Source organism: Pongo abelii, chromosome 7 (assembly GCF_028885655.2).
Source record: "Pongo abelii isolate AG06213 chromosome 7, NHGRI_mPonAbe1-v2.0_pri, whole genome shotgun sequence".
Taxonomy (NCBI): Eukaryota; Metazoa; Chordata; class Mammalia; order Primates; family Hominidae; genus Pongo; species Pongo abelii.
Genome location: NC_071992.2, coordinates 110,323,550 through 110,349,444, shown reverse-complemented (window position 1 = coordinate 110,349,444; position 25,895 = coordinate 110,323,550). Strand labels below are relative to the sequence as shown.

The 25,895-nt window shown below is 38.6% G+C and overlaps 1 protein-coding gene across 6 annotated transcripts in view; it reads left to right on the top strand.

Annotated features, from left to right (window-relative positions):
* Positions 1-25,895, top strand: part of RAD54B (RAD54 homolog B) — a 126,693-nt gene that overhangs the window by 9,032 nt on the left and 91,766 nt on the right. For all 6 annotated transcript variants that reach the window (XM_063726727.1, XM_009243954.3, XM_063726726.1 and 3 more), the window contains exon 3: positions 7,638-7,806. In XM_063726727.1, the coding sequence (XP_063582797.1) occupies positions 7,638-7,806 (169 nt within the window). The remainder of the gene's footprint in view (positions 1-7,637; positions 7,807-25,895) is intronic.

Here is a 25,895-nt window from a genome sequence, read left to right as displayed (position 1 = left end):
TGACTTTCACACTGTTGTGCAACCATCACCACAATCTGTTTCCAAAACTTTTTCATTACCCCAAACAGAAACTCTGAACCCATTAAACATTAACTCCCCATTCTCTCCATTCAGCTCCTGATAACCACTATTCTACTTTTTGTCTCTATAAATCTGACTGCCCTAGGTACCTCATGGAAGTGGAATCACACAATATTTGTCCTCTTGTGTCTGGCTTATTTCCCTTAGCATAATGTTTTCAAGGTTCATCCATGTTGTAGCGTGTATCAGAACTTAATTTTTTTGTATGGTTGAGTAATCATTATATGGTTTTACCACATTATGTTTATCCATCCATTCATCTATTTGTTGCATGCTTGGGCAGTTTCCACCTTTTTGCTATGGTGAATAATGCTGCTGTGAACATTGGCATCCAAGTTTCTGTTTGTGTTCCTGTTTTAGTTCTTTTGGGTTATAACTAGAAATGGATTTGCTGGGTAATATGGTAATTCTGTGTTTAGCTTTCTGAGGAACCATCAAACTGTTTTTCATAGCTGTACCATTTTACGTCTTCACCAGGAATGTGTGATGGTTGTAGTATCTACATCCTCAGGAACACTTGTTATTTTCCATTTAAACAAATTTTTTATTATTGGCATCTCAGTAGTTGTGAAGTGGTATTTCACTGTGGTTCTGATTTGTATTTCCTTAATGACTAGTGATGCTGAGCATCTTTTCACGTACTTATTGGCCATTTGTATATCTTTGGAAAAATGTCTATTTAAGGTTTTTGCCTGGTTTTTAATGGTGTCTTTTTTTGCTGAAAAAACCTTCTAATTTTTGACTCTGCTTTTTTTGGTCTGTATTTGTTTGTTTTATCCTATATTTCTTTCCCAAGTAGATTGTTTAGCACTTACCAGTGTAAAAATTCTGTCACACTGTAAGGAGAAAACATAGGCTTTTGTTTTCTTAATAAGGTTTCTTTCTTTCTTTCCTTTTTAAAATACAGCTTTATTTAGATATTGATAGAGTTTGGATATTTGTACCTTCAGAATCTCATGTTGAAACGTGACCTCCAGTGTTTGAGGTTGGCCTAATGGGAGATATTTCGGTCATGAGGGATGGATCCTTCATGAATGGCTTGGTGCTGTTTTCATGGTAATGAGTGAGTTTTCGCTCTGAGTCCACGTGATATCTGGTTGTTTAAAAAGAGTGCGGCATCTCCCCCCTCCCTCTTTTGCTCTTCCTCTTACGATTGAGACGCAGGTTCACCCTTTACCTTCTGCCCTGATTATGAGCTTCTGGAGGCCCTCATCAGAAACAGAAGCTGGCACCATGCTTCCTATACAGCCTGCAGAACTGTGAGCCAAAATAAACCTCTTTTCTTTATAAATTACCCAGTCTCAGGTATTCCTTTATAGCAATGCAAACAGACTAATACAGATATAATTTAAATACCATACAGTCTACTTACTACAACTCAGTGGTTTTTAGTATATTCACAGAATTGTGCAGCCATCTCCACAATCAATTTTAGAACATTTTCATGACACCAAAAAGAAACTTTTTTATCTGTAATTTATTTCTTATTGCCGAAATACCAGTTTTCTCTTGCTGCTGAAACAAATTACCACAAATCTAATGGCTTAAAACAACACAAATGAATTATCTTATAGTTCTGTAGGTCAAAAGTTCAACACAGATCTAAGATCAAGGTGTTGGCAAGGCTACATTCATTTCTGGAGATTTTAGGAGAAATCTGTTCCCTGGCTTTTTCCAGCTTCTACAGGTCACCACATTCCTTGGCTCATGACCCCCTTCTTCTGTCTTCACAGCCAGGGAAGCACGTTTGAGTTCTCACGTTTCCTTCTCTTTGGTTTTCTGCAGCTAGAACTCATTTGTTTAGGTTAGGCCCACCTGGGTAATCCAGGATCATCTCTCCATTTCAAGGTCCTGGTCTTTAATCACATCTGCAAAGTCCTTTTTACCACATAACAATACATTCACAGATGCTGGGGATTAGGGTGTGGACATCTTTGGGAGCCATTATTCTGCCTACCACACTGAATAATCTGTTGTTTTAATATACCACATTTTATTTATCTATTCATTAGTTAGTGGTCATTTGGGTTGTTTCCACTTTTTAGCAATTATGAGTAATACTCATGAACGTTTGTGTACAAATTTTTGTGTGGATATGTGTTTTCATTTCTCTCTTTTTCTTTCTTTCTTTCTTTTTTTTTTTTTTTTTTGAGATAGGGTCTTGATGATGGCACCATCATGGCTCACTGCAGCCTCCACCTACTAGGCTCAAGTGATCCTCCCACCTCCGTCTCCTAAGTAGCTGGGACCACAGGCGTGTGCCATCATACCTGGCTAATTTTTAAATTTTTTATAGAGATGGGGTCTGCCTATATTGCCCAGGCTGGTCTCTAAGTCCTGAGCTCAAGCACTCCTCTCCTCAGCATCCCAAAGTGTTGGAATTACAGACGTGAGCCACCATACTTGGCCATGTTTTCATTTCTCTTGAGTGTGTTCCTAGGAGTAGAATTGCTGGATCATATGATAATTCTATGTTTAACCTCTTAATGAACTGACAGACTCTTTTCCAAGCTGACTGCACCATTTTCATTCTTACCATCAATGTGTGAAGGTTTTAATTTTTCCATATCCCTACCAACACTTATTATCTTTTTGATTATGGCCATACTAGTGGGTGAAGTAGTACTTCATTGTGGTTTTGCTTTGCATTTCTCTGATAGCTGATATGGAGCACTTTTATGTGTGCTTATTACCCATTTGTATATCTCTTTGGAGAACTGTCTTTTTTTTTTTTTTTTAAGGTGAAGTCTCGCTCTGTCGCCCAGGCTAGAGTGAGCCTCTGTGCCCAGCCAATATTTATTTATTTATTATTTATTTATTTTTGAGATGGAGTCTTGCTCTGTCACCTAGGCTGGAGTACAGTGGCACGATCCTGGCTCACTGCAACCCCTGCCTCCTGGGTTCAAGCGATTCTCCTGTCTTAGCCTCTGGAGTAGCTGGGACTAAAGGCGCCTGCTGCCACGCCTAGCTAATTTTTGTATTTTCGGTAGAGTTGGGGTTTCACCATGTTGGCCAGCTGGTCATGAACTCCTGATCTCAGGTTATCCGCCTGCCTTGGTGTCCCAAAGTGTTGGGATTACAGGCGTGAGCCACCACGCCTGGCCAAGATTTGTTTTTTGATGTAGTGTCTAAGGACTAATTCTAGGCAAAAACACTGATTTACTATTTTTTTCTTTTAATTCTATAAATAAATTAAATACTTATTTTACTTTTTAAAACTGAAGTGGGCATTTTTGAAGTTATGCAGCAATTTTAAGCAAGGTAACATGAGAAGCCTAAAAGTATTAGGCTTAGCAGTCAACTCTGCCATCTTTTTACTTTGTCTGTTACATTCTTAACTTTTTGTTTTTAAATTATTTCTTATCTTAGATTGAATTAACCTATAGTGAGAAAGTATTGCTTTGGTGACTTCAGTGGTTTTTACTTGATTGGTCTGATAAATACAAAATCTGGGACAAATTGAACATCAAAAGAAATATACTAATGGATTATAACCCATTGAATAATACGGGAGTCAGAATCCATACTAATATATGTAAATAAATGAATAAATAAATAAATGAAGATTAAACTCTTCCTCACAATGGAATGCTAAAGCATAAAAATAGAAGTAATGATGGTGTTAGAGAGTCTCAATGGATGCCAAAACTAGTGGGTAAATGTTCAGTGAGGAAACAGGATATTTGAATATACTCAAGTATCTCCTCACAACATACTTAAAAAAATTACAAAGAGAAAAATACTTTGGCAGACACCACCTTAATCAGTGATCAAAGTTAATACCTCTAGTAATGGAACAAACCGATATTATGTGCCTCCTAATATGATGAACTGTTGTGTTCTTGCCCCAGATTCACAATCTGAAACTAATCATAGGGAAACATCAGACAAATCCAGATTGAGGGATATTCAGCAAAATAACTGGCCTTATTTTGAAATTTTGAAATTTCAAGACCAGAAATGATGAATAAAGTTAGAGATTAAAGGAAACTAAAGGAACGTACTGACTAGAAGTAATGTGTGATCTAGGATTGGATCCTGATTTGGGGAAAAATCTATAACAGACGTTATTGGGATAACTGACCAAATTTGAATATAGACTGTGGATTAGATACGGGTATTATACCAGTGTTAAATGATCAGTTTTGATAATTTTGCTGTGATTATGGAAGAGAGTCTTTGGAAACACACCTTGAAGTATTTAGAGGCGAAGGAGCATAGTGTCTGCAGTTTACTCTCACGTGTGTGTGTACACACATACACAGAAAGAGCAAAGGGGGAGAGGGAAATGGAAGAAAATGTAAACCAATGGTTAATATGGGTAAAGGTATATAGGAATACTATTTTTGGAATGTTTCCATGAATTTGAAATTATATGAAAATAAAATGTTGCAAAAAAGAAAATTTGTGACCTTCATTAGTTGACTTACTTTAAAATCTGATCAGATATAAAAAATAAAAAAAAATTTATCAGGTTTTTTTTGGAAAGTTTATTTACTAACCATGAAATTTATTAAGATGACTATTTATGGCCGGGCGCGGTGGCTCATGCCTGTAATCCCAGCACTTTGGGAGGCTGAGGCAGGCGGATCACCTGAGGTCAGGAGTTCGAGACCAGCCTCAACATGGAGAAACCCCGTCTCTACTAAAAATACAAAATTAGCCGGGCATGGTGGTGCATGCCTGTAATCTCAGCTACTCGGGAGGCTGAGGCAGGAGAATTGCTTGAACCTGGGAGGCGGAGGTTGCAGTGAGCTGAGATTGTGCCATTGCACTCCAGCCTGGGCAACAAGAGCAAAACTCCATCTCAAAAAAAAAAAAAAAGATGAGTATTTATAATAACATGACAACTTTGCCTATTATTGTGAGTTTCTATTTAAAAAAAATTCAACCATGTACTACTGTGGTAGACAGAAATAATGGCCCTTTAAACATGTTCATGTCCTAATCACTGGAATCTGTGTTACCTTACATGGCAGAAGAGACTTTGCTGACGTGATTAATGTTAAGGACCTTGAGATGGGGAGGTTACCCTGGATAATCTGAGTGGGCCCAATATAATCATAAGTGTCCTTAGAAGTGGAAGAGAGAGAGGGAAGAGGATCAGAGAAAGAGATGGTGATTAGGGAAGCAGGGGCAGAGAGATGTAACATAGCTGACTTTGAATATGGAGGAAGAGGGCTAAGGCAAAGAATTTGGGTGGCTTCTAGAATTTTGAAAAGACAAGGAAATATATTCTCTCCTGGAGCATCCAGAAGGGAATGGCAGCCCTGGTGCTAACTTTTTGATTTTAACACAGTAAGACCTAAGTCTGAGTTCTAACTTATGAAACTATAAAATGATAAATTTGTGTTGTTCTATGCCACCAAATTTCTGGTAATTTGAGAGAGCAGCAATAGAAAACCCATACATATACAAAAAAAAGAGAAAATAGCACATAATGAACTTCCTTGTCCATATTACCTAACTTCAACAATTGAAAATGTATGACTGATCTTTTTATTATTTTTATTTTTTGAGGCAGGGTCTGGCTCTTTTGCCCAGGCTGGAGTACAGTGGTGTGATCTCGGCTTGCTGCAACCTTGGCCTCCTGGCCTCAAGCCATCCTCCCACCCCAGCGTTCGAAGTAGCTGGGACTACCGGAACACCCCACCGTGCCTGGCTAATTTTTGTATTTTTTGTAGAGACTGAGTTTCACTATGTTGCCCAGGCTGGTCTCAAACTCCTGAGCTCAAGGAATCTGCTTGCTTTGGCCTCCCAAAGTGCTGGGATTACAGGTGTGAGCCACTATGCCTGGCCGTGACTGATCTTGTTTCATCCTTTTTTTTTTGAGACCGAGTCTCGCTCTGTTGCCCAGGCTGGAGTGCAGTGGCGCAGTCTCGGCTCACTGCAAGCTCCGCCTCCGGGTTCACACCATTCTCCTGCCTCAGCCTCCAGAGTAGCTGGGACTACAGGCACCCACCACCACGCCCAGCTTATTTTTTTGTATTTTTGGTAGGGATCGGGTTTCACCGTGTTAGCCAGGTTGGTCTCGATCTCCTGACCTTGTGATCTGCCTGCCTCGGCCTCCCAAGGTGCTGGGATTACAGGCGTGAGCCACTGCGCCCGGCCTAATTTTTTATTTTTTTGAGACAGGGTCTTGTTCTGTCACCCAGCCTGGAGTACACTGGTGCGTTCTTGGTTCACTGCAACCTCTGCCTTCTGGGTTCAAGTGATTCTCCTGCCTCAGCCTCCCGAGCAGCTGGAATTACAGGCGTGCACCACCATGTCCGGCTAATTTTTGTTTTTTCAGTAGAGATGGGGTTTCACCATGTTGTCCAGGCTGGTCTTGAACTCCCGACCTCAAGTGATCCGCCTGCCTTGGCCTCCCAAAGTGCTGGGATTATAGGCGTGAGCCACTGCGCCTGGCCTCTTGTTTCATCTTTACTTTTCCACTCCAGCTCGAGTCCCTCCCTTCTTATTTTTGATGCAAATTTCAGGAATATGTTTTCATTTGTAAATTTTTAGAATATGTCTCTAAAATATAAGAGCTTTTTAAGGCCGGTTACAGTGGCTCACCCCTGTAATCTTAGCACTTTGGGAGGCCTAGGCAGGAAGATTGCTTGAGGCTGGGAGTTCAAGACCAGCCTGGGCAACATAGTGAGACCCCATCTCTACAGAAAATAAAAAACATTAGCTGGGTATGGTGGCACATGCTTGTAGTTCCAGCTACTAGGGAGGCTGAGGTGGGAGGATCCCTTGGGCCCAGGAGTTGAAGGCTGCAATGAGCTATAGTCATGACACTGCACTCTTCAGCCTGGGTACCAGACCGAGACCCCATCTCTTAAAAAAAAGAGGTGGGGGCTTGTTAAAAAAACCCAACATAGTGACATTACCATTATCTCACCTAAAAATATTTAAGTATTGATTTTAGTATTGAGAAATTTAACAAGAAAAAGAGCATTTTACTAGGAGAATGGCATGTTATGATTTGTTTAAAAACTTCTGATATGTTTAAAATACACTATAATTATAAACATAATTTTTCATTCTGTCATATCGTTCAGTTTTAGTAGCATAATTTAAAATAGTTCTAAAAACAAGCAATAAAAATTAGATTTTAATTAATTAGTTAATTTTTTTTTTGAGATGGAGTCTTGCTCTGTTGCCCAGGCTGGAATGCAGTGGTATAATCTTGGCTCACTGCAACGTCTGCCTCCTGAGTTCTAGCTATTCTCCTGCCTCAATCTCCCGAGTAGCTGGGATAACAGGCACTTGCTACCATGCCAGGCTAATTTTTATATTTTTTAGTAGAGACAGTGTTTCACCATGTTGGCCAGGCTGGTCTCAAACTCCTGACCCCAAGTGATTCACCCGCCTCGGCCTCCCAAAGTGTTGGGATTACAGGCATGAGACACCATGCCCGGCAGATATTAATTTATTTTTAAATATCTAGTTCTAATTTATATATATAACTGGTAGCGCATGTTTTAAATTAGAATCTTTTATGTAAAAGTACAGAAAATACAGAAAATTAGGTTTGATTTCTGATTTAAATATATATTTGTTTCTTTTAGGGTACTGCAAATAATAACACCTTTCTCCCATCACAAAATGATCCTAGAATATGCAGTTTAAATCTGCCTAGTGAAGAAAGTACTAGAGAAATTAATTACAGAGATAATTGCAGTGGAAAATATTGTTTTGAAGCACCTACACTGGCAACATTAGATCCACCTCGTACAGGTAAGACTGCTTTTTATTGATAAGGTTTATGCTTGACCAATAGTATTATAGTATTCTTTAAATGATGATTGAAGAATGAATATGTTATATTAGAAAATTGTTGATGTAATAGCACTACATTGTTGGTAGTTCAGGTTTTTTGTTGTCATAATTTATCTTTAGTGATTGGATTAATAACTGTGTGATTAAAGTGTGCTTTATAGTAGATGTATGCTTAAGACTGTTTATTATAAACTTGGTCAAATGTGATCTTTTCCTCAAGAACCAAGATTGTGTTTAAAGATAGGATTTATACATTTTTTTCTAAAAGCATGTTAATAGGACTAAAATTGGAGAGTTGAACTTGAAATTAGTTACTTGTTAATTTATTAGATTCTGGAGTACTTCAAAGCAGAGTTGAATTATTAAGATACATACTTGCATGAAAACCAAGCATTTAACAAGTGCTCCATCCCTCTATTGTTGAACTGAGTTAAAATAATGATTATGGTTCTTTTTGTATATGTAAGAGATCACTATTTGTTAGGTAACTAAAAAAAAAAATTAAGATGGTTCATAGATGTTTATTTGGCCTTGTGAAAGCCATCGTTAGACTGTATTTTTTCAAATTACATTTTATTCATGTTTTGGTTGAATGAACAGATTCAGCCAGCCGGCCCCATCTGTTGGGCTACAGAATAGTAACTGCCATCCTTGTGATACCAGTGCAAATCAACAAAGTGCCCTAAGCACTCAACCATTTTGAAGGAAGTTCTTTGACTTTCTGATGATTAATGAATTTTACCTGTGAATGGGTTTGTATCTTGTTGGGACAGAAAGAAATTTTGTATTTACCTAACTGGCCATTATCTTGGTGCCGTTTATGTGCTCCTCATAACTTTTCAAATGCTGTGACTGGTGTCAGAACAAGGTCGAGAAAGACTTTTTGAACTGATTCAGTATAGGAAGATCCCTAGGAACAGCTCTGGGCATGGCAGTTTAGCTGCTGCTCTGTCTTACTGACTTGCTCTCCCTTCTTTCCTCCCTATTTTCCCCACTTCCTCCTTCCTTGCTTCCATCCTTGTTAGGTGACTATTCTGTTTTCCCAGGTTTTCTTTTCTACTTTAAGCCCGAGGTAGATAATGATCCATGTATGCCCAGTTCTTTTCTAATTTCTTCATCAGAAAATGACATTTAGACTCTGGAATATAATACCTTTTATGTTACTAATCTTGGGCTTTATTTGTGTTCTGCTATAGTTTCTCATTCTCTTCCCTGCTAAATTTGAGAAGGGAGTTAAGAGTTAAGATAAAATAAAGAGGGAGTTAATTTACTCAACTCCTAATCCCTTAATCCTTTCTCTGATTAGTACATTCAGTGGACTGGAGAACCTGTGCCAACCTCCTGATACCCTCCTGTTTCTTGTTCAGAAAGAGGTTAAATTGGGGAAAAGAGCTTTGTGAGAAATGTTTTGTTCTCTCTGGTGGATTGTTGGAGAGAGATGTAGTATATAGAAAAGCATAGAGATGAGAGACCTGTTTAGTATCCACTCACCCTTTCACATCTTTTTCATTCTAGATCTAATCCATCTTGAAATGAGCTACAAATCTGTATGTCCCAGTTAAATAAAATATGTCATTTTCCCCATCACCTTTTTATTTTGAAATATGCCTACATACTCTCAAGTTGAAAGAATGATTCAATTAACATCCTAAACTCACCAGTTACTAACACTTTGCCTCATTGGTGTGCTTTCTCTCTTTTTCTCTATGTAGATGCACTCCCCTCAACCTTTTGAAAATAAGTTGCATATATCATGCCACTTTACCTCTAGCCACTTAAGCATGTATTTCTTGAAATAAATGTTTTCTCCTGCATAACCACACGTTGTTATTATACCAAACAGGATTAATAGTAATTCATAATATTTAGTTCATTGTTAATGTCATTTTTGCTTAAGCTAGTTTCAGTTTGGTTTCTCTTTCAACTGTGAAAGAGCCCTGATAAGTACATTTTCACTTTCTTGAATTCACGGGACACTTTGAGTCTCTTCATAACACTATGTGTTTACAGATAATATTCTTCGTGTGAGAATGAAGATGTAGGTCTACCAATAATGACTTCCCCCAAAGCTTAGGGAATGTGATTTCTTTGGGGGTTGTGGTAGAACGGCCATAGGGCCCACTTTTATCTTTTTTGATCCGAGCTCCACAGGTGTTTCTTTCCATGAACAATCTAGTTCAGTACTTTTGAGCCTGGGCTTTCAAAAACCAAATTCTGGGAGAGGGGAAATGTAGTGACTTGATTTGTGTCTCCTAAAGATATATGTTAAAGTCCTAAGCCTTGGTACCCTATGAATGTGAACTTATTTGGAAATAGGGTCTTTGCAGATGTAATCAAGATAAAGTCATACTGGATTAAGATAGACCCTAAATTTAATGACTGGTGTCCTTATGAAGAAAGAGATGGAAACACAGAGGGAAAAAGACCATGTGATGGTGGAAGCAGAGATTGGAATAACCACCCATGATTGCTGGCAACCACCAGGGGCTAGAAAGAAGCAAAGAAAGATTCTCCCTTAGAACCTTCAGAGAGAGCATGGCCCTGCTGCCACCTTGATTTTGGACTTCTGGTTTCCAGACTGTGAGAGAATAAATTCTGTTGTTTAAAGCCACCCAGTTTGTTACAGGAGTCTCAGAAATGAATGCAGGAAGCCCTAGATCTCTTGGATATTCAGAGCTATATAGTTTCTTTAGAAAAAGAGAAAGTTTTTTTATTCTTTCTGATTCTTTCTCATTCTGAAGAACTGTGAGAGGAGACTGTGCCATCTTCTGTTATCTGTTTACCTGAATCTCCTTCACAACACTGTGACATGCAAAGGCAGGAACGTTCTTTTGTTAAGGTTTTAAATCAAACCATATAGATTTAAAAATGTTTTGTGACTGAATGAAGAGATCCTGAGAAACTTACAGTTTTCTCTAGTTGAGTCTCTTGGCTGTCTTTGGCTTCAGAGTGCTTCAGGGAAGTCAAGTAGCCACAAAGAGGCTATTGGAACATTATAGTTTGCAGGCTCTGGTAATATTTGAGAGAATAATTTCACAAGTGTTTCGGAACAAAAGTCATGCTGTAATGGATATGTGATGAATGGAAATAGGCCAGTGGAGGAAGTGAATGCGAGTAAAGTATGTAAATAAAGTTTGTAAGTAAATAAATAAATTCGGTAGTGAAGGAAGTAGTATCTCGAGGAATGGTAGGGGGCTAGAGAGTTTTGTTGTGTTTTTGTTTTAAGGTAGTATGTTGTAGGCTGAGAGGAAAAAGGTAGTGAAGAGTGGAAGATTAAAGGTGTAACAGGGGAGTGATAAAAATCTTTCCCCAGTGGAGAAGTTAGCTAAATGTTTCTTAAGTGGGTTTTAGGTCCTTGGAGATGGTTGGACATATTCTCAAGGGTTTATAAATTCTCAGATAAGTTAGACTTTTGTGTTTTCTTTTAAATGATATGAATAAAAGTGTATACGCTCGTGCTAGATCTTTTGGATAGCTGCCTTATAATTGAGTGCCATTACAAGATTTTATGCCTGCAGATGAGAACAAGTAGACAAATGCATAAGTGGTATACTCTTGCCAAATGAAGGTTTCCCATATTCGAATAGGGATGGTGAATGAATTAAGCCATCTCATCCCCTATTGGATAAAAGGCTTGTTAAACACAAAAGATGTGTGTCAAATCTGTTGGTATCATATTTATATTGTAATTAGCAGTTTAATCTTAGCAAAATATTACTATCATGAAACGAATATATTTTAAAATATTTTATTGGTTTTATTTGTATTCATAAATGTTTGTTTTTATCGTGATAAAATATACATAACATGCAATTCACCATTTTAATCATTTTAAAGTATACAATTAAGTGGCATTTAGCATATTTACAATGTTGTACAACTGTCACTTCTATCTAGTTCCAGAACATTTTTCTCTAAAAAGAAACCCCAGATCAATTAAACAGTCACTCTTTTTCTGTCCTCTCTTTCCAGCCCCTGGCAACCACTAATTTTCTTTCTGTCTCTATGGATTTACCTATTCTGGATATGCGATGTAAAGAGAATCATACAATATGTAATCCCTTGTGACTTTTTTTTTTTTTTTTTTTAAAAGGTAATGCATGCACATGGTAAAAAACTCAGAAGGCGTTAAGACTATAGTAAAAAGTTGGCCTGGCGTGGTGGCTCACGTCTGTAATCCCAGCACTTTGGGAGGCCGAGGTTGGTGGATGACCTGAGGTCAGGAGTTCGAGACCAGCCTGGCCAACATGGTGAAGCCCTGTCTCTACTAAAAATACAAAATTAGCTGAGTGTGGTGGTGCACACCTGTAATCCCAGCTACTTGGGAGGCTGAGGCCAGAGAATTGCTTGAACCTGGGAGGCGGAGGTTGCAGTGAGCCGAGATTGCGCCGTTGCACTCCAGCCTGGGCAAAAAAGAGCAAAACTCCATCTCAAACAAACAAACAAAAAGAGAATATAGTAAAAAGTCTCCCTTCCCTGTTACCTAGCTATCTACTTCCCTTCCTCAGAGGTAACCAGTTACTAGTTTTTTGTATGTCTTTTTTGAAGTATTCTAGAAACATATTTGTATACATATATATTTTTTCTCCATCTAAATAATTGTTCACTAGCTTCCTCGTTCTATCCATTGCATTTTTACTGCAACAGTATATCACTGAAATCTTTTTGTCAATGCATTTAGAACTACCTTATTTATTTATTTATTTTTTTGAGACGGAGTCTTGCTCTGTCACCCAGGCCGGAGTGCAGTGGCGTGATCTCAGCTCACTGCAACCTCTGCCTCCAGGTTCAAGTGATTCTTCTGCCTCAGCCTCCTGAGTAGCTGGGATTACAGGCACCTGCCATCACACCCGGCTAATTTTTTTGTATTTTTAGTAGAGACAGGGGTTCACCATGTTGGCCAGGCTGGTTTTGAACTCCTGACCTCAAGTGATCCGCCCACCTCAGCCTCCCAAAATGCTAGGATTACAGATGTGAGTCACTGTGCCCGGCCAGAATTATCTTATTTTTAAAACTAATTCCATTGTGTGGATGTGCCAAATGTACTTAACCAATGTCTTAATAATGGATATTTAGTTTGTTTGGGATCTTTTGTTATTACAAATAAAGCTACAATAAATATCTATATAATATATACATATAGGAGACTATATTCATAAATACCTTGGAATAGGATACTCATCACAAGGTATGTGCCTTTAGCATTTTGATGGATAATGATAAATTGCCTTTTACAGAGGTTAGTACAGGTTTATATGCTCATCAGCAATGCATGAGGAATGCATTTATCATGTATTGTGATGCTCAATCTATATGTAAGTATATATTTATATTTTTGATATTTGACAATCTAAGTTAAACAATGTTATTTTGTTGTGCTTTCAATTTAAACTTTTTGATGTTAAAGATTATTTAAAAATTACAGAAAAAATTAAGGATAGTAGGCTGGGTGTGGTGGCTCGTGCCTGTAATCCCAGCACTTTGGGAGGCCGAGGTGGGTGGATCACGAGGTCAGGAGATCGAGACCATCCTGGCTAACACGGTGAAACCCCGTATCTACTAAAAATGCAAAAAATTAGCTGGGCGTGGTGGTGGGTGCCTGTATTCCCAGCTACTCTGGAGGCTGAGGCAGGAGAATGGTGTGCACCCAGGAGTGGAGCTTTCAGTGAGCCGAGATCGCACCATTGCACTCCAGCCTGGGTGTCAGAGTGAGACTCTATCTCAAAAAAAGAAAAAAGAAAAAATTAAGGATAATATAAAAAACTTCCACAAATTTAACATTTTTGTGTGTATTGTATGTACATGTGTAATGTTTCAGAACTAGTTGAGAATAAGATACTGACATGATGCTCCATCACCTGAAATTCTTCAGTATGTATTTCCTAAACAAGGACAGGCTGCTATATGATAAAGTACAGAAGTACAATAGTCAAAATCAGGATATTAACACTGATACAATGCCATGGTCTGAATGTTTCTGTTTCTCCAAAATTCATATGTAGAAACCTAAGCACTAATGTGATGGTATTAATATTAGGAGGTGAGGGCTTTGGGAGGTGACTGGGCCAGGAGGGTGAAGCCCTCATGAATGAGATTAATTCCTCTGTGAAACAGGCCCCAGAGAGTTGCCATTCCTCTTTCACCATGTGAGGACACAGGAGACAGTGCTGTCTATGAACCAGAAAGGAGGCCCTTACCAAACACTGAATCTGCCAGTGTCTTAATCTTGGACTTCCCAGCCATTAGATGTGTGGGAAATACATTTCTATTGTTTATAAGCTACCCAGTTTATGGTATTTTGTTATAGCGGCCTGAATGGACTAAGACAACGTCCTTTATGGCAGAAACAAATTTAAAAATGAATAAACTTTTTTTTTTCCTGCTAGACCAGGATATGTGTTGTATTTAGTCATCATGTCTTTTAGTTGCCTTCAATCTGGAACATTTTCTTAGTCTTTGCTTCTATTTTGTGGCTTTTTAACTTAAGGAGTACAGGCCAATCATTTGTTGAATGCTTATCAGTTTGGGTTTGATATTTCCTTATAATTAGATTTAGTTTACACATTTTTGGCAGAAATATCACAGAAATAGTTCTTAGTATATCAATCAGAAGGCACATGATGTCAATTTATCCCATTACTGGTGATAATAAGTTTGATTATTTGGATAAATTGGTGTCAGCAGGGTTTCTTCACCATAAAATTATTTTTAACTTTGAAATTAGTAAGTATCTATGGAGAGTTGCTTTGAAATTTGTTACTATAATTGTTGCCAAATGTTAGTTTTCTCATTCCATCTATATTTATTAGTTGGCATTCTGTTGCAAGGAAGAGCTTTCCCTTCTCCCTCATTTATTTGTTAATTAATTTTTATGGATTCATAAATGTCTGTTTTATTCAGTGGGTTATAATCTGTTATCATTTATTATGATGCTCAGATTGTCTCAGATTTGGCCAGTGGGAATCCTTTTACCAGGGTTCCTGTGTCCTTTTGACAATCCCCATCAATTTTTGAGTGTTTTTGTGCTTCTGGCACAATAAGATCTTTCCTGCCCCAGCTCTAGAAATCATTCAAGAGCCCTAGTTCTTTTTTGATGGAGAAGTGTATTTAAAAACCAAGAACTGACCACTAGGTGTACTCATTGATACTGCAGTGTTATTGCTTTTAGCTCTTCTAGCAGTCAAAACTCGGAAATCCATATATGATTACATCTATATTTATCTATAAATATTAAAAACCACCAGCTTGTATCAATACCTCCAATTCTAATATAGTACCCCAGGGTTCATTTTAGTTTGCAGCCCTTTCTTTCATAGTGAAAAATTTGGTTATTGTTGTCTTAAATATATTTACCTATTAATTTCATTTCTGTTTAACCAGTCTATCAAAAAGGGACTAAATTTAATAGTAAATTTTTTTTTTTTTCTTTTTGAAACAGTCTCATTCTGGATTTAAGCAATTCTCGTTCCTCAGCCTCCCACGTAGCTGGGACTACAAGCGTCCACCACCACACTCAGCTAATTTTTGTATTTTTAGTAGAGATGGGGTTTCGCCATGTTGGCCAGGTTCGTCTCGAACTCCTGGCTTCAAGTGATTTGCCCACCTTGGCCTCCCAAATTGTGGGATTATGGGCATGAGCCTGGCTGAGATTTTATATCCTTATTAAAAGTGCTTATTTGAATAGAGGTTAGTTATACTTTTTCTCACAGAAACTATGACATGATAAAACTTCTTTTGTTTATGTATGACTCTTTTAGCCCCATCATAAAAAGGGTTTTTGCATAATATTTGTGGATTGCTTAACTTTTCCTAGGGGCCTAAAATTCTTTGATATTCAAGTCAGTCTCTTTCCAAGTACCTATCATGTCAACCTTTTGCAAAATTTGCTGTTTCATTTTGTAGTTGATTGTCATGCAGTCTCAAAGAGACTTTGATATTGTGGTTGAGGTTTAAGGGACATTTGAATGGAAACTGATTTTTAAAAATTTGTGACCAGTTGATTGGTGAATCTGTTTTCTTTTCTAGTGGCTCTTACTTCCTTATACAACAACCTAGACATAACTGCAAGGAATCAGATACTCAATATTCAGAGCCACTCTATCTTTTTCGCCATAGAAAATTCTCCACAGACAGTTGAGTTTTGAGGAGATCATCCTTTGTCCTTTAGGGCTCTTTTATGAAGATTTGGGTCAGGGAATAAATAGGTTTTATGATTTTTGGGCGTATGAGCATTGTTTCTGATCCACACAGTCAGTAGTCCAGTCTGCTGAAGAAGGGGAAACATGGTAGGTGTATCTTTTCTCCTTTCAAAAATACACTATTGAAGATAATTCTCACCTAACTAATTTGCCTTCTAGTTCTTATCCTAGTTGTCAGGATAAAGAAGGGCTTTTGAAGAAACCTGTACACTGGGACTGTTCTTTTGAATTCCTGCCTTGGATGGAAGTGAATAAGAATCAGGCTACTAAAAAGAGGTCCTGGTCATTTGAATATTGACTCTCTCATATGCATCCTTCCAAATCATCCTGAAGGATGTTTGAAACTACTGAGGCGTTATACAGGGCTATTTCTAGGAGGTTGGATTATCAAATTCTCTCCAGAGTATAGAGCATTTCCTTTTTTTTTTGGAGACAGAGTCTCACTCTGTCACCCAGGCTGGAGTGCAGTGATGCCATCTTGGCTCACTGCAACATCTACCTCCTGGGTTCAAGTGATTCTCCTGCCTCAGGCTCCTGAGTAGCTGGGATTACAGGTGCCCATCACCACACCTGACTAATTTTTGTATTTTTTTAGTAGAAACAGGGTTTCACCATGTTGGCCAGCTGGTCTTGAACTCCCGACCTCATGGGGTCCGCCCATCTCTGCCTCCCAAAGTGCTGGGATTACAGGCGTGAGCCACTGCACCTGGCCGCCAGAGTATAGAGCATTATTTTTTAGACGGGTCACTCAAGGGAAGAGGCAACAACCTGACGATATGGATATTGGGCAGTAGTTAATTAACATGGGTTCTAGAGGGTTGTCTGTGTGTGTGTGTGGGGAGAGTGGCAGGGGGGAAGGGTGTGGTATAAGACCTAATATTAAAGCTCAATTTAAAACATTTTAAAAATAAATTTTATTGTGCATACCTGAGGTTTACAACATGATGTTATGGGAGATATATATGTGTGTGTGTGTGTGCGTCCATGTGTGTATGTGTATGCATGCGCACACATGTACATATATAGAGACAGTAAAATGGTAATATAGTGAAGCAAATTAATGTATTATTCATCACATATACTGTTTTTTGTGTGTGACCAGAGCACCTAAAATCTACTTGTTTAACAAAATACCTAATACAAGTTTATTAACTATAGCCTTCATGTTGTACATTAGATCCCTAGACTTGTTCATCGTACATATCCACTACTTGTATCCTCTGACGCATATCTCCCGATTTCCTCTCCGTCTTCCCCCACCACGCTGCCTCTCTGTTCTGGTAACCACTGTTTTATTTTTAATCTCTGTATCTTTGGCCTTTTTTTTTTTTTAAGTAACATTCCACATATAACGTGAGATGCAGTATTTTTCTTTCTGTGTCTGGCTTAATTCATGTAGCGTAAGGTCATCCACATCCTTCCATGTTGTGGCAAATGACAGAGTCTCCTTTTTTAAGGCTGAATGATATTCTGTTTTGTGTATGTGTGTGCTCCCATGATGCAGCGAACATGGGAGTGCAGATTTTTGAGATGGTGATTTCATCTCCTTCGGGTGTGTGCCCAGAAGAGGGATTGCTGGGTCATATGGTAGTTCTATTTTTAATTTCCTTAAGAACTTCCATAATGGCTGCACCAATCTTCATTCCCACTAATAGTGTACAGGGTTCCCTGTTCTCCACACCCTTGCCAACGTTTGTTATCTCCTGTTTCTTTTTGGTGGGGGAGTGGGGCGGAGGAGACAGGATCTTGCTTGGTCACCCAGGGTGGAGTGCAGTGGTACAATCATAGCTCAATGGAAAGACAAAAAAATAACCAAAACTATAGAATAGTTGAAATAATAATGACATTCAGCCTCTACTTTTTGTCTTTCATTTGAATCCTCATTTAGAAACAAAATGTCAGAGAAGTGGTAATTTGAGCAAGGTAACAGGCAAAGAAGAAAACACAAGGGAAAGAAAGAAAAAATAACCAAAAAATATATTTTTATATCAGCTAATATGCTTTTGGTTCAAGTATCCATAAAAATACTAGCTTATATAACTGAAGGTTTTTATTGGCATATATAACTGGAAATTCCAGGCTTCAGGGCTGACTGGTCTAGCAGTTTAAAGGATATTGTCATGAGCCCAGTTTCTTTCTGTTTATTCCATCTGTCATCTGTAGGATTGGTTGCATTCTTAGACTGGCTCCACTCATGTTAAATGATGGATTCCAGCAACTACTGTGGCCATACGCTTTTTCTCATCTATCTCATGACAGGCAGATGGTCCCTATTCAGAATCACTAAATAAGATTTCCTAACTTCGTGCTGTTACTGACCACTTTCCTGTGACCAGGGGTTTTTCTAATCCCAGTCTTAGTTTGCCATCGTGAAGAGGAATCCCTACCAGTTTCTGAGAATCCTCAGTGTACGAAGCAGGCACATACTTTTCATCTCCTTCCTTAGAAGTGAGAGTTATTTCACCCAAATTTTCTGGCTGCAACACAATGAGTGAGTGGTGTAGTGAATATTGTGAGATGCCACCTGCAGACATAATGTTAACTATACTGATAAAATGATTAAGTGAAAGAATGGCTAAAATAAATAAGAATAGCTTAGCAATGTTTTCAGTATACAAAATTCATCTAAAGAGCAGGCCAGCTTCTGAGGCAGAGAGGCTCCTTTAGCTCAACATATTTTTACACCAAGGACAAGACTTGGCCAAACAGAGCTCCTTAATAGACAGCTGGAAGCTATTTTGTGAAGATATATGTAAATTTAGATTATATAGACTAGGTCTGTGATTCATGTAGCATGGGTGGAGTAAATTTTATAATTTGACTCCTTCGGTTTTGTGAGGGTTTTCAAGGTCCTTAAATCCTAGGTTTTGATTGTCTTCACTGCTTAACATCACAGAATATCACCACCAAAGCACAGTGATGAAGTGTGAGATATTTAAATGCTGTAACTGAGAATAACTCTTAGGGATTGGATTTACCCTAGTTTTTGCCCTATTTTTATGTGGCAGATTTTTTTTTTTTTAAGTCTTATCTTCCTCTCATGTTGCATTGTGATTATATCAAACATAATCTTATGTGCCTCTTCAGAGTCCCTTGGCACAGTCTGCCTTGTAGAATTTTCTGCTGCCACTGGAGGGTAACCGGTTGCTTCATCTGAGGAATGAGGGCCCTATGCCTTGGTGGCCACCATCTAGCTAAGTTTATGAACCATACTCTGGGAGGGTCTGGCTCCTCCTGCCACTTCCAATCTTGGGTATAACGCCACACAACATCCTTGTAGGTAGCACCCTAAGCATCTGTGAAGGCCAGATGACACAAAATGAAGTGCAGTGTACTTCAGGGTGGACTTTGACCAGTGGGAAATAGGAGACAGGAGGGAACCTGCCAGATAATTTCTTTTTCCACATGGACTACTCTGAGGTATGGTTTCTTTTTGTAGTCTATCAGAGACATTCCACAAAGAGTACACCAAGTGGATGCATTTGTTAAGTGACCTACTATTTTTTTAATAGCTTGTTGTAAAATGGTAGCCAGCACTTTCCCTTGCTTTATATATTTTCTTGCCTCAGTTTACCTTCTCTTCACCTTTGATGCCCTGTGTATGCACCTCTCAAATGAAACATCAGCATTTTAATCAGGCTCTGTTTGCCAGAGAACTGGGCCAAGACAAAGATTAATAAGGTGTGTAATTCTTATCTTGACTTTTTTGGACTACCTCCTAAAATATAGAAAAAATTTCTGTAATCACTGTACTTTTTGTGCCTTAAAAAGAGTTTGTGGAAAAAAATCACCCCTACCCCACAATTATTCTTTACTATTACATCTAATTATCTAAGTTTTATTTTAGAAATTCAACTTTGTTCAAACTTTGCACATTTTTAATGGCTGAAGAGTTTAAAATATACTACTTACTATGTTTTCTTTTTAATGATAATTTTTGAACATTTTATTATGATACTTTAAAAATCTTACATAAATGTTGGAAGAATTTTGTATTGAACACCCATAAACCTACCATCTCAAGTCTACAACTAAAATTTTACTATATGTGTTTTATTATATATTTATCCATCAATCTATATTAATTTTAAAAAAGAGTTCTGAAGTTTCAAATATTAGTATGTTTTCCTCAAAATAATTCATGCAGTTCATTAAGATTAATGTACTTAAGCCTAAGTGTGGTGGTTCATGCCTGTGATCCCAGAGCTTTGGGAGGCTGAGGTGGGAGGATCGCTTGAGGCCAGGAGTTCAAGACCAGCCTGGGCAACACAGTGAGGCCCTGTCTCTTAAAAAAAAAAATTAATGTACCTAAATACATTCTCTTCATAAAACTATCTAAAATACTGCAGATACAACTCAGCTGTTATTGTGGGTGCTATGCTTCAAATAAATGGTGTTATTCAGTATTTATCTACTTACAACTTTATCTTTGACACTCGTGAATAAAAAAATCAAGACACATTAAAGTGGTAAAAACAAATTTTATTCAGTAACTACTGGCAATAGGGGAAAGAGCTGAGCTCCATGATTTGTGCAGTCGTGACTGGGCCTTTTAAAGGGAGAATGAGGGAGTACGGAAGGGGGGCAACTGAGGGCTCGAGTAGAGTCAGGAAAGTGAAAATTACCAAGGGCTGGTGCTGTGGTTTGAATGTTTGTGTTTCCCCCACATTTATACATTGAAATCCTAACCCCCAAGGTGGTGATATTAGGAGGTAGGGCCTTTTGGGAGGTAATTAGGTCATGAGAGTGGAGCCCTCATGAATGCGATTAGTACCCTTTAAAATAGGCCCAAGAGATCTCATTTGTTCCTTCTACCATGTGACGACATACTGAGATGGCACCATCTAAGAACCAGGAAATGGGCCCTTACCAGACACCAAATCTGCTGGTGTTTTTATCTTGGACTTCCTAGCTTCCAGAACCACGAGAAATAAACCTGTGTTGTTTATAAGCCACCCAGTTTATGATACTTTGTTATAGCAGCTCCAGGCTAAGATTATTGGTCATTGTAAATGTAAGTGGGTCAGGTGTGCCTGCTAGCTGACAGTTACCAAAATTAGGATTCTGTCCTTCCACAGAGACTGGGACACAGAGATCCAAACCTTCCTGATGATTACATTTCAAAGGAGTGGCTTTCTAAATCTTGAGAAAGACACTGATGAGTTGTAGGAGGATACATACACATCTCAAAGGGACAGGGGAAGAATTTACAATTGTAAACTCTTCTTAGTTAGTGCTCTAAGAAAGGAAGGTCAGGGGCCTATAGTCAGGTGTTGGCTAGAATAAACAGTAAGCTTCTTTTGATAGCCCTGAACTTCTCCGGACAGACTGGAGCTCAAAAGGAGGCTGGGTATTCCAGGGCTGAGTGGAGGTGGGCTAGGCTACTAGAAGCTATGCTGGAGTTGGTCAAGGCTCTTAGAGCAAGAATTTGGATGGAGTTGTTTGCCAAGAATTATTTACAGTTCTCATTAGTTTGCCTTGGATGTTTTTTGTTTTCATTTTAGAACACGTAGATCCACCTTATTCTTTTTAATTGCTGCAAAATATGCCATGGTATGAATACATCATGGTTGTTTTTGGTTTTTTTTTTTTTTTTTTTACTGTTAAAACCTCTGCAGTGAATATCCTTATGCATGTGGTCTTGTGAACATATGCATGTATTTCTCAGGAGTTGTCAGATCATAATGTGTTTGCATTACACTTTAATATGGTCTGCCAAGTTGCCTTCCAAAATGACTGCCATCATTAGTGTATGAGAGAAATTTTTTTCCCAACTTCTTCAACACATGTTACTAAACTTTTTAACTTTTGCCAACTGAATGAGGAAGACCTACTGTTATCTTTTGTGTCTCCCTGTTTACTTGTGAAGTTGAGTTCTTTGTATGTTGGACGTTTGTGTTTTATTCATTAAGTTATCTGTATTCTACATCCATTTTTCTATTGTATTTCATAAGCATAAAATTTGATATAAATTTTATATGATACAGGAGCCTTCATAAGTAAATGAAGACTCAAAAAATTGGTAAACTTGTATATTTTTTATTTTTACAGTTTATTTTTATTTATTGATATATAATAGTTGTACATATTTTGAGGGTGCATGTGATATTTTCATATATGCATACAATGTGTAATGATCAAATCAGTGTATTAACCAAAAATGTGACTCAATCAGAGTTTATTAAGCCAAAGTTTAAGGATGCACCTGGGAAAAACACAAGTCACAGGAGCATCTGTTACCTGTGCTTTCCAAAAGAGGGTTTCTGGAACTCAGTATTGAAGAATAAAGAGCAAGCAGAAGGGACAAAGGAAGGTAAGAGAGGCAGTGAGACAAATGGTTACATTTTTGTGAGGCTCTAATTAGTGCTCAGTAAATCTGTGTTTTACATAAGGTAAGGTAAACATTTGAAAAGATGGAGTAGAGGAAAGAGTCAGTTATGCATCCATCTCGGGGTAGCCGAAGGAGTGATTTTTTTTTTTTTTTTGATAATTTCATTTTATTCCCTTGGGTTATTACTGTTATTATTTTTCTTAAACATTTATTTCAAGTTCAGGGGTACATGTGCAGGATATGCAGGTTTGTTACATAGGTAGATGTGTGCTCTGGTGGTTTGCTGCACACGTCATCCCATCACCTAGATATTAAGCCAACATTCATTATTTATTCTTCCTGATGCTCTCCCGACCATCCCTATAGGCCCCAGTGTGTGTTGTTCCCCACAATGTGTCCATGCGTTCTCATCATTCACCTCCCACTTATAAGTGAGAACATGCGATATTTGGTCTTCTGTTCCTGTATTAGTTGGCTGAGGATAATGGCTTCCATCTCCACTCATGTCCCTGCAAAAGACTTGATCGAAGGAGTGATTTTTTGTCTTGTCCCTGTTCTGTACCTAAGAAGGTAAGCTTGTAATTGACATTTTCAGCGTGAGATTTAACAGAACTCAGTTTTAAGAGTTAAACTTAGGTTGCACACCCAAGGTTACAATTGGCATGTGCTGGTTTTATAGGGGATATGTATCCTGAAAGTTTTAGTGACTAGGAAGGGATTTTCTTGTGAGAAATTTGTGAGGGAGGTATATGTCCTTTTGCCATTGCGGGACCCTGACTTAATGTGTAATGCTGTGACACAGGGTTGTGAAATTATAGCTCTGCAGGGAAAGAGGAGGAAGGAAAGGCAGTGTTGCATGACTGATTTTCTAGGTTTAACTTTCCCTTTGGTATAATGAGTTTGGGGTCCTAAGATTTTATTTTCTTTTACAAGAGTGATGAGGACAGCCATCACCTCAAACATTTTTTATGTTGGGAACATCCCAATTCTTCTATTTTGAACTGTACAATAAATTGTTAACTATAGTCACTGTATTATATTATTGAACACTAGATCTTATTCTTTCTATTTAACTGTACTTTTTTTTTTTTTTTTGAGACAGAGTCTCGCTCTGTCGCCCAGGCTGGAGTGCGGTGGTGCGATCTTGGCTCACGGCAAGCTCCGCCTCCTGGGTTCACGCCATTCTCCTGCCTCGGCTTCCCGAGTAGCTGGGATTACAGGCGCCTGCCACCACGCCTGGCTAATGTTTTGTATTTTTAGTAGTAGAGGCGGGGTTTCACCATGTTAGCCAGGATAGTCTTGATCTCCTGACCTCGTGATCTGCCTGCCTCAGCCTCCCAAAGTGCTGGGATTACAGGCATGAGCCACTGCGCCCGGCTTTTAACTGTACTTTTGTACCCATTAACCAACCTCTCTTAATCCCCACCTCTCCTTCCCAGCCTCTGGCAACCACTAATCAAGTCTCTACTTCCATGAGATTTCACCCTTTTAGCTCCCACATGTGAGAGAGAACATACGGTATTTGTCTCTCCGTGCTTGGGTTATTTCACTTAACATAATGACTTCCAGTTCCATCCATGTTGCTGCAAATGACAGGATTTCATTTTTTATAACCAAATAATATTCCATTGTGTATATGCAGTTCATTTTCTTTATTCATCTGTTGATGGACATTTAGGTTGATTTTTTTGCCTTCGTTTATTGACTGTTTTGTAAACATTTTGTTTCACAAAAATCTCCAACTGAAGTTAATAATATGTGATATTGTGGAATATATATTTGGCCTTCGACCCCGTTTCCCTGGTATACAACTCCTAAAATCCTTATGACCTCCAAAGTAATGTCTGTTTGTGTGCTAGTGATTGATTGATGGCTGACAGCCCCTAGGTAGTTTCAGGATGTGAGTTGGTTACGTGAAAGACCAAGGCACCATTAGAGAGTTGGAACGTTCAGCCTCACCCCTATCTCTGGGGACAGGAGAGAGGCTGAGGGTTAAACTGATCACCAGTGGCCAATGATTTAATCAGTCATGCCTATGTAATTAAGCTTTCATAAAAAGCCCAAAGCCCTGTGTTGTAGAGCTTCGAGAGAGCTGAACAAGTGGAGGTTTCTGGGGGTTGTGCCTGGGGTGGGCATGGAAACTTTGTGTCCCTTCCACCATAGCTTGCCCTATGCATCTCTTACATCTGGCTGTTCATTTGTATCCTTTGTAATATCCTTTATAATAAACTGGTAAGCGTGTTTCTGGAGTTCTGTGACCACTCTAGCAAACTAATAGAACCCAGAGGGGATTGTGGGAACCCCAACTTGAAGCTTTTGGATTAGATGTTCTGGAGGCCCAGACTTGTGACTGGTGTGTAGCAGGACGAGCCACAGACAAAACCTCTCAGACACCAAGTTGTAGAAGGAAGGGCTTTATTCAGCTGGGAGCATCGGCAAGCTACTGTCTTAAGATCCGAGCTCCCTGAGTGCACAATTTCTGTCCCTTTTAAGGACTCACAACACTAAAGATTTCACATGAAAGGGTTGTGATTGATTTGAGCAAGCAGGGGGTACGTGACAGGGGCTGCATGCACCAGTGGTCAGAGTGAGACAGAACAGAGCAGGGAGTTTCACAATGTTCTTTCATACAATGCCTGGAATCTATGGGTAACATCGGGTTCTAAGTCATCAGTTAATTTTTAACTACTAGGTTTAGGCCAGGCAGGCCCAGGCCTGGTTTTGGACCTGGCGCCGGGCTGCCTGTCTTTGATTTCACTTCGTTGTTTTTTTCTTAAAACAGGTACTGAGTATAAAACAATATAAAACAATATGAGAGGGTCTCTCTCTTCCCTCAGGTGGGGCCATGGGGTTTGTGGTACTGAGCTCTTAACCTTTGAGATCTAACACTATCTCCTGATAGTGTTGGAAAGTTGAATTAGAGGATACCCAGCTCCTCTCCACTGCAGAACTTACTTCTTGCTTGGTGTGTGGGGAGAAACTCCCACACATTTGGTCACACAAGTCTTCCGTGTTGATTGTTGTGGTGTGAGAGCAGAGGAAAAACAGTTTGAGTTTTTCACTCTCAGACAGCACAATGATTCTTCATAAAACTCTATGACTACACCAACGAGCATTGGCAAAGAACAAAAAATTATTCAATTTCTTTTACCAGTTCCATAAACTGGCAGTGATTCATAGCATGTACACATATATTCGTAATGTTCTTCACAACTATATCCATGATAACCTTTTCATAGTCTGCTTTAGAAAGTCCTGCATAGTATTTTCCACTCAATTCTGCATCAGTAGTATAGCTTCTTTTAATTTAAAAACTTGTCCATTCTATTTTTAAACTAGAAAGATAATTTTATTGTAGTATAATCAAAACAGTAATATTTCAGATTAATCATCAATTACAATGTACATAGGTTATCACTCATTTGTGCTGTCTGCATTGAGGACTAAGCTCTGATTTTTTTTTTTAATCTTGCCCAAATTCCTATCTAAGGGGTCTGGGGAATCATGCTGTATAAACC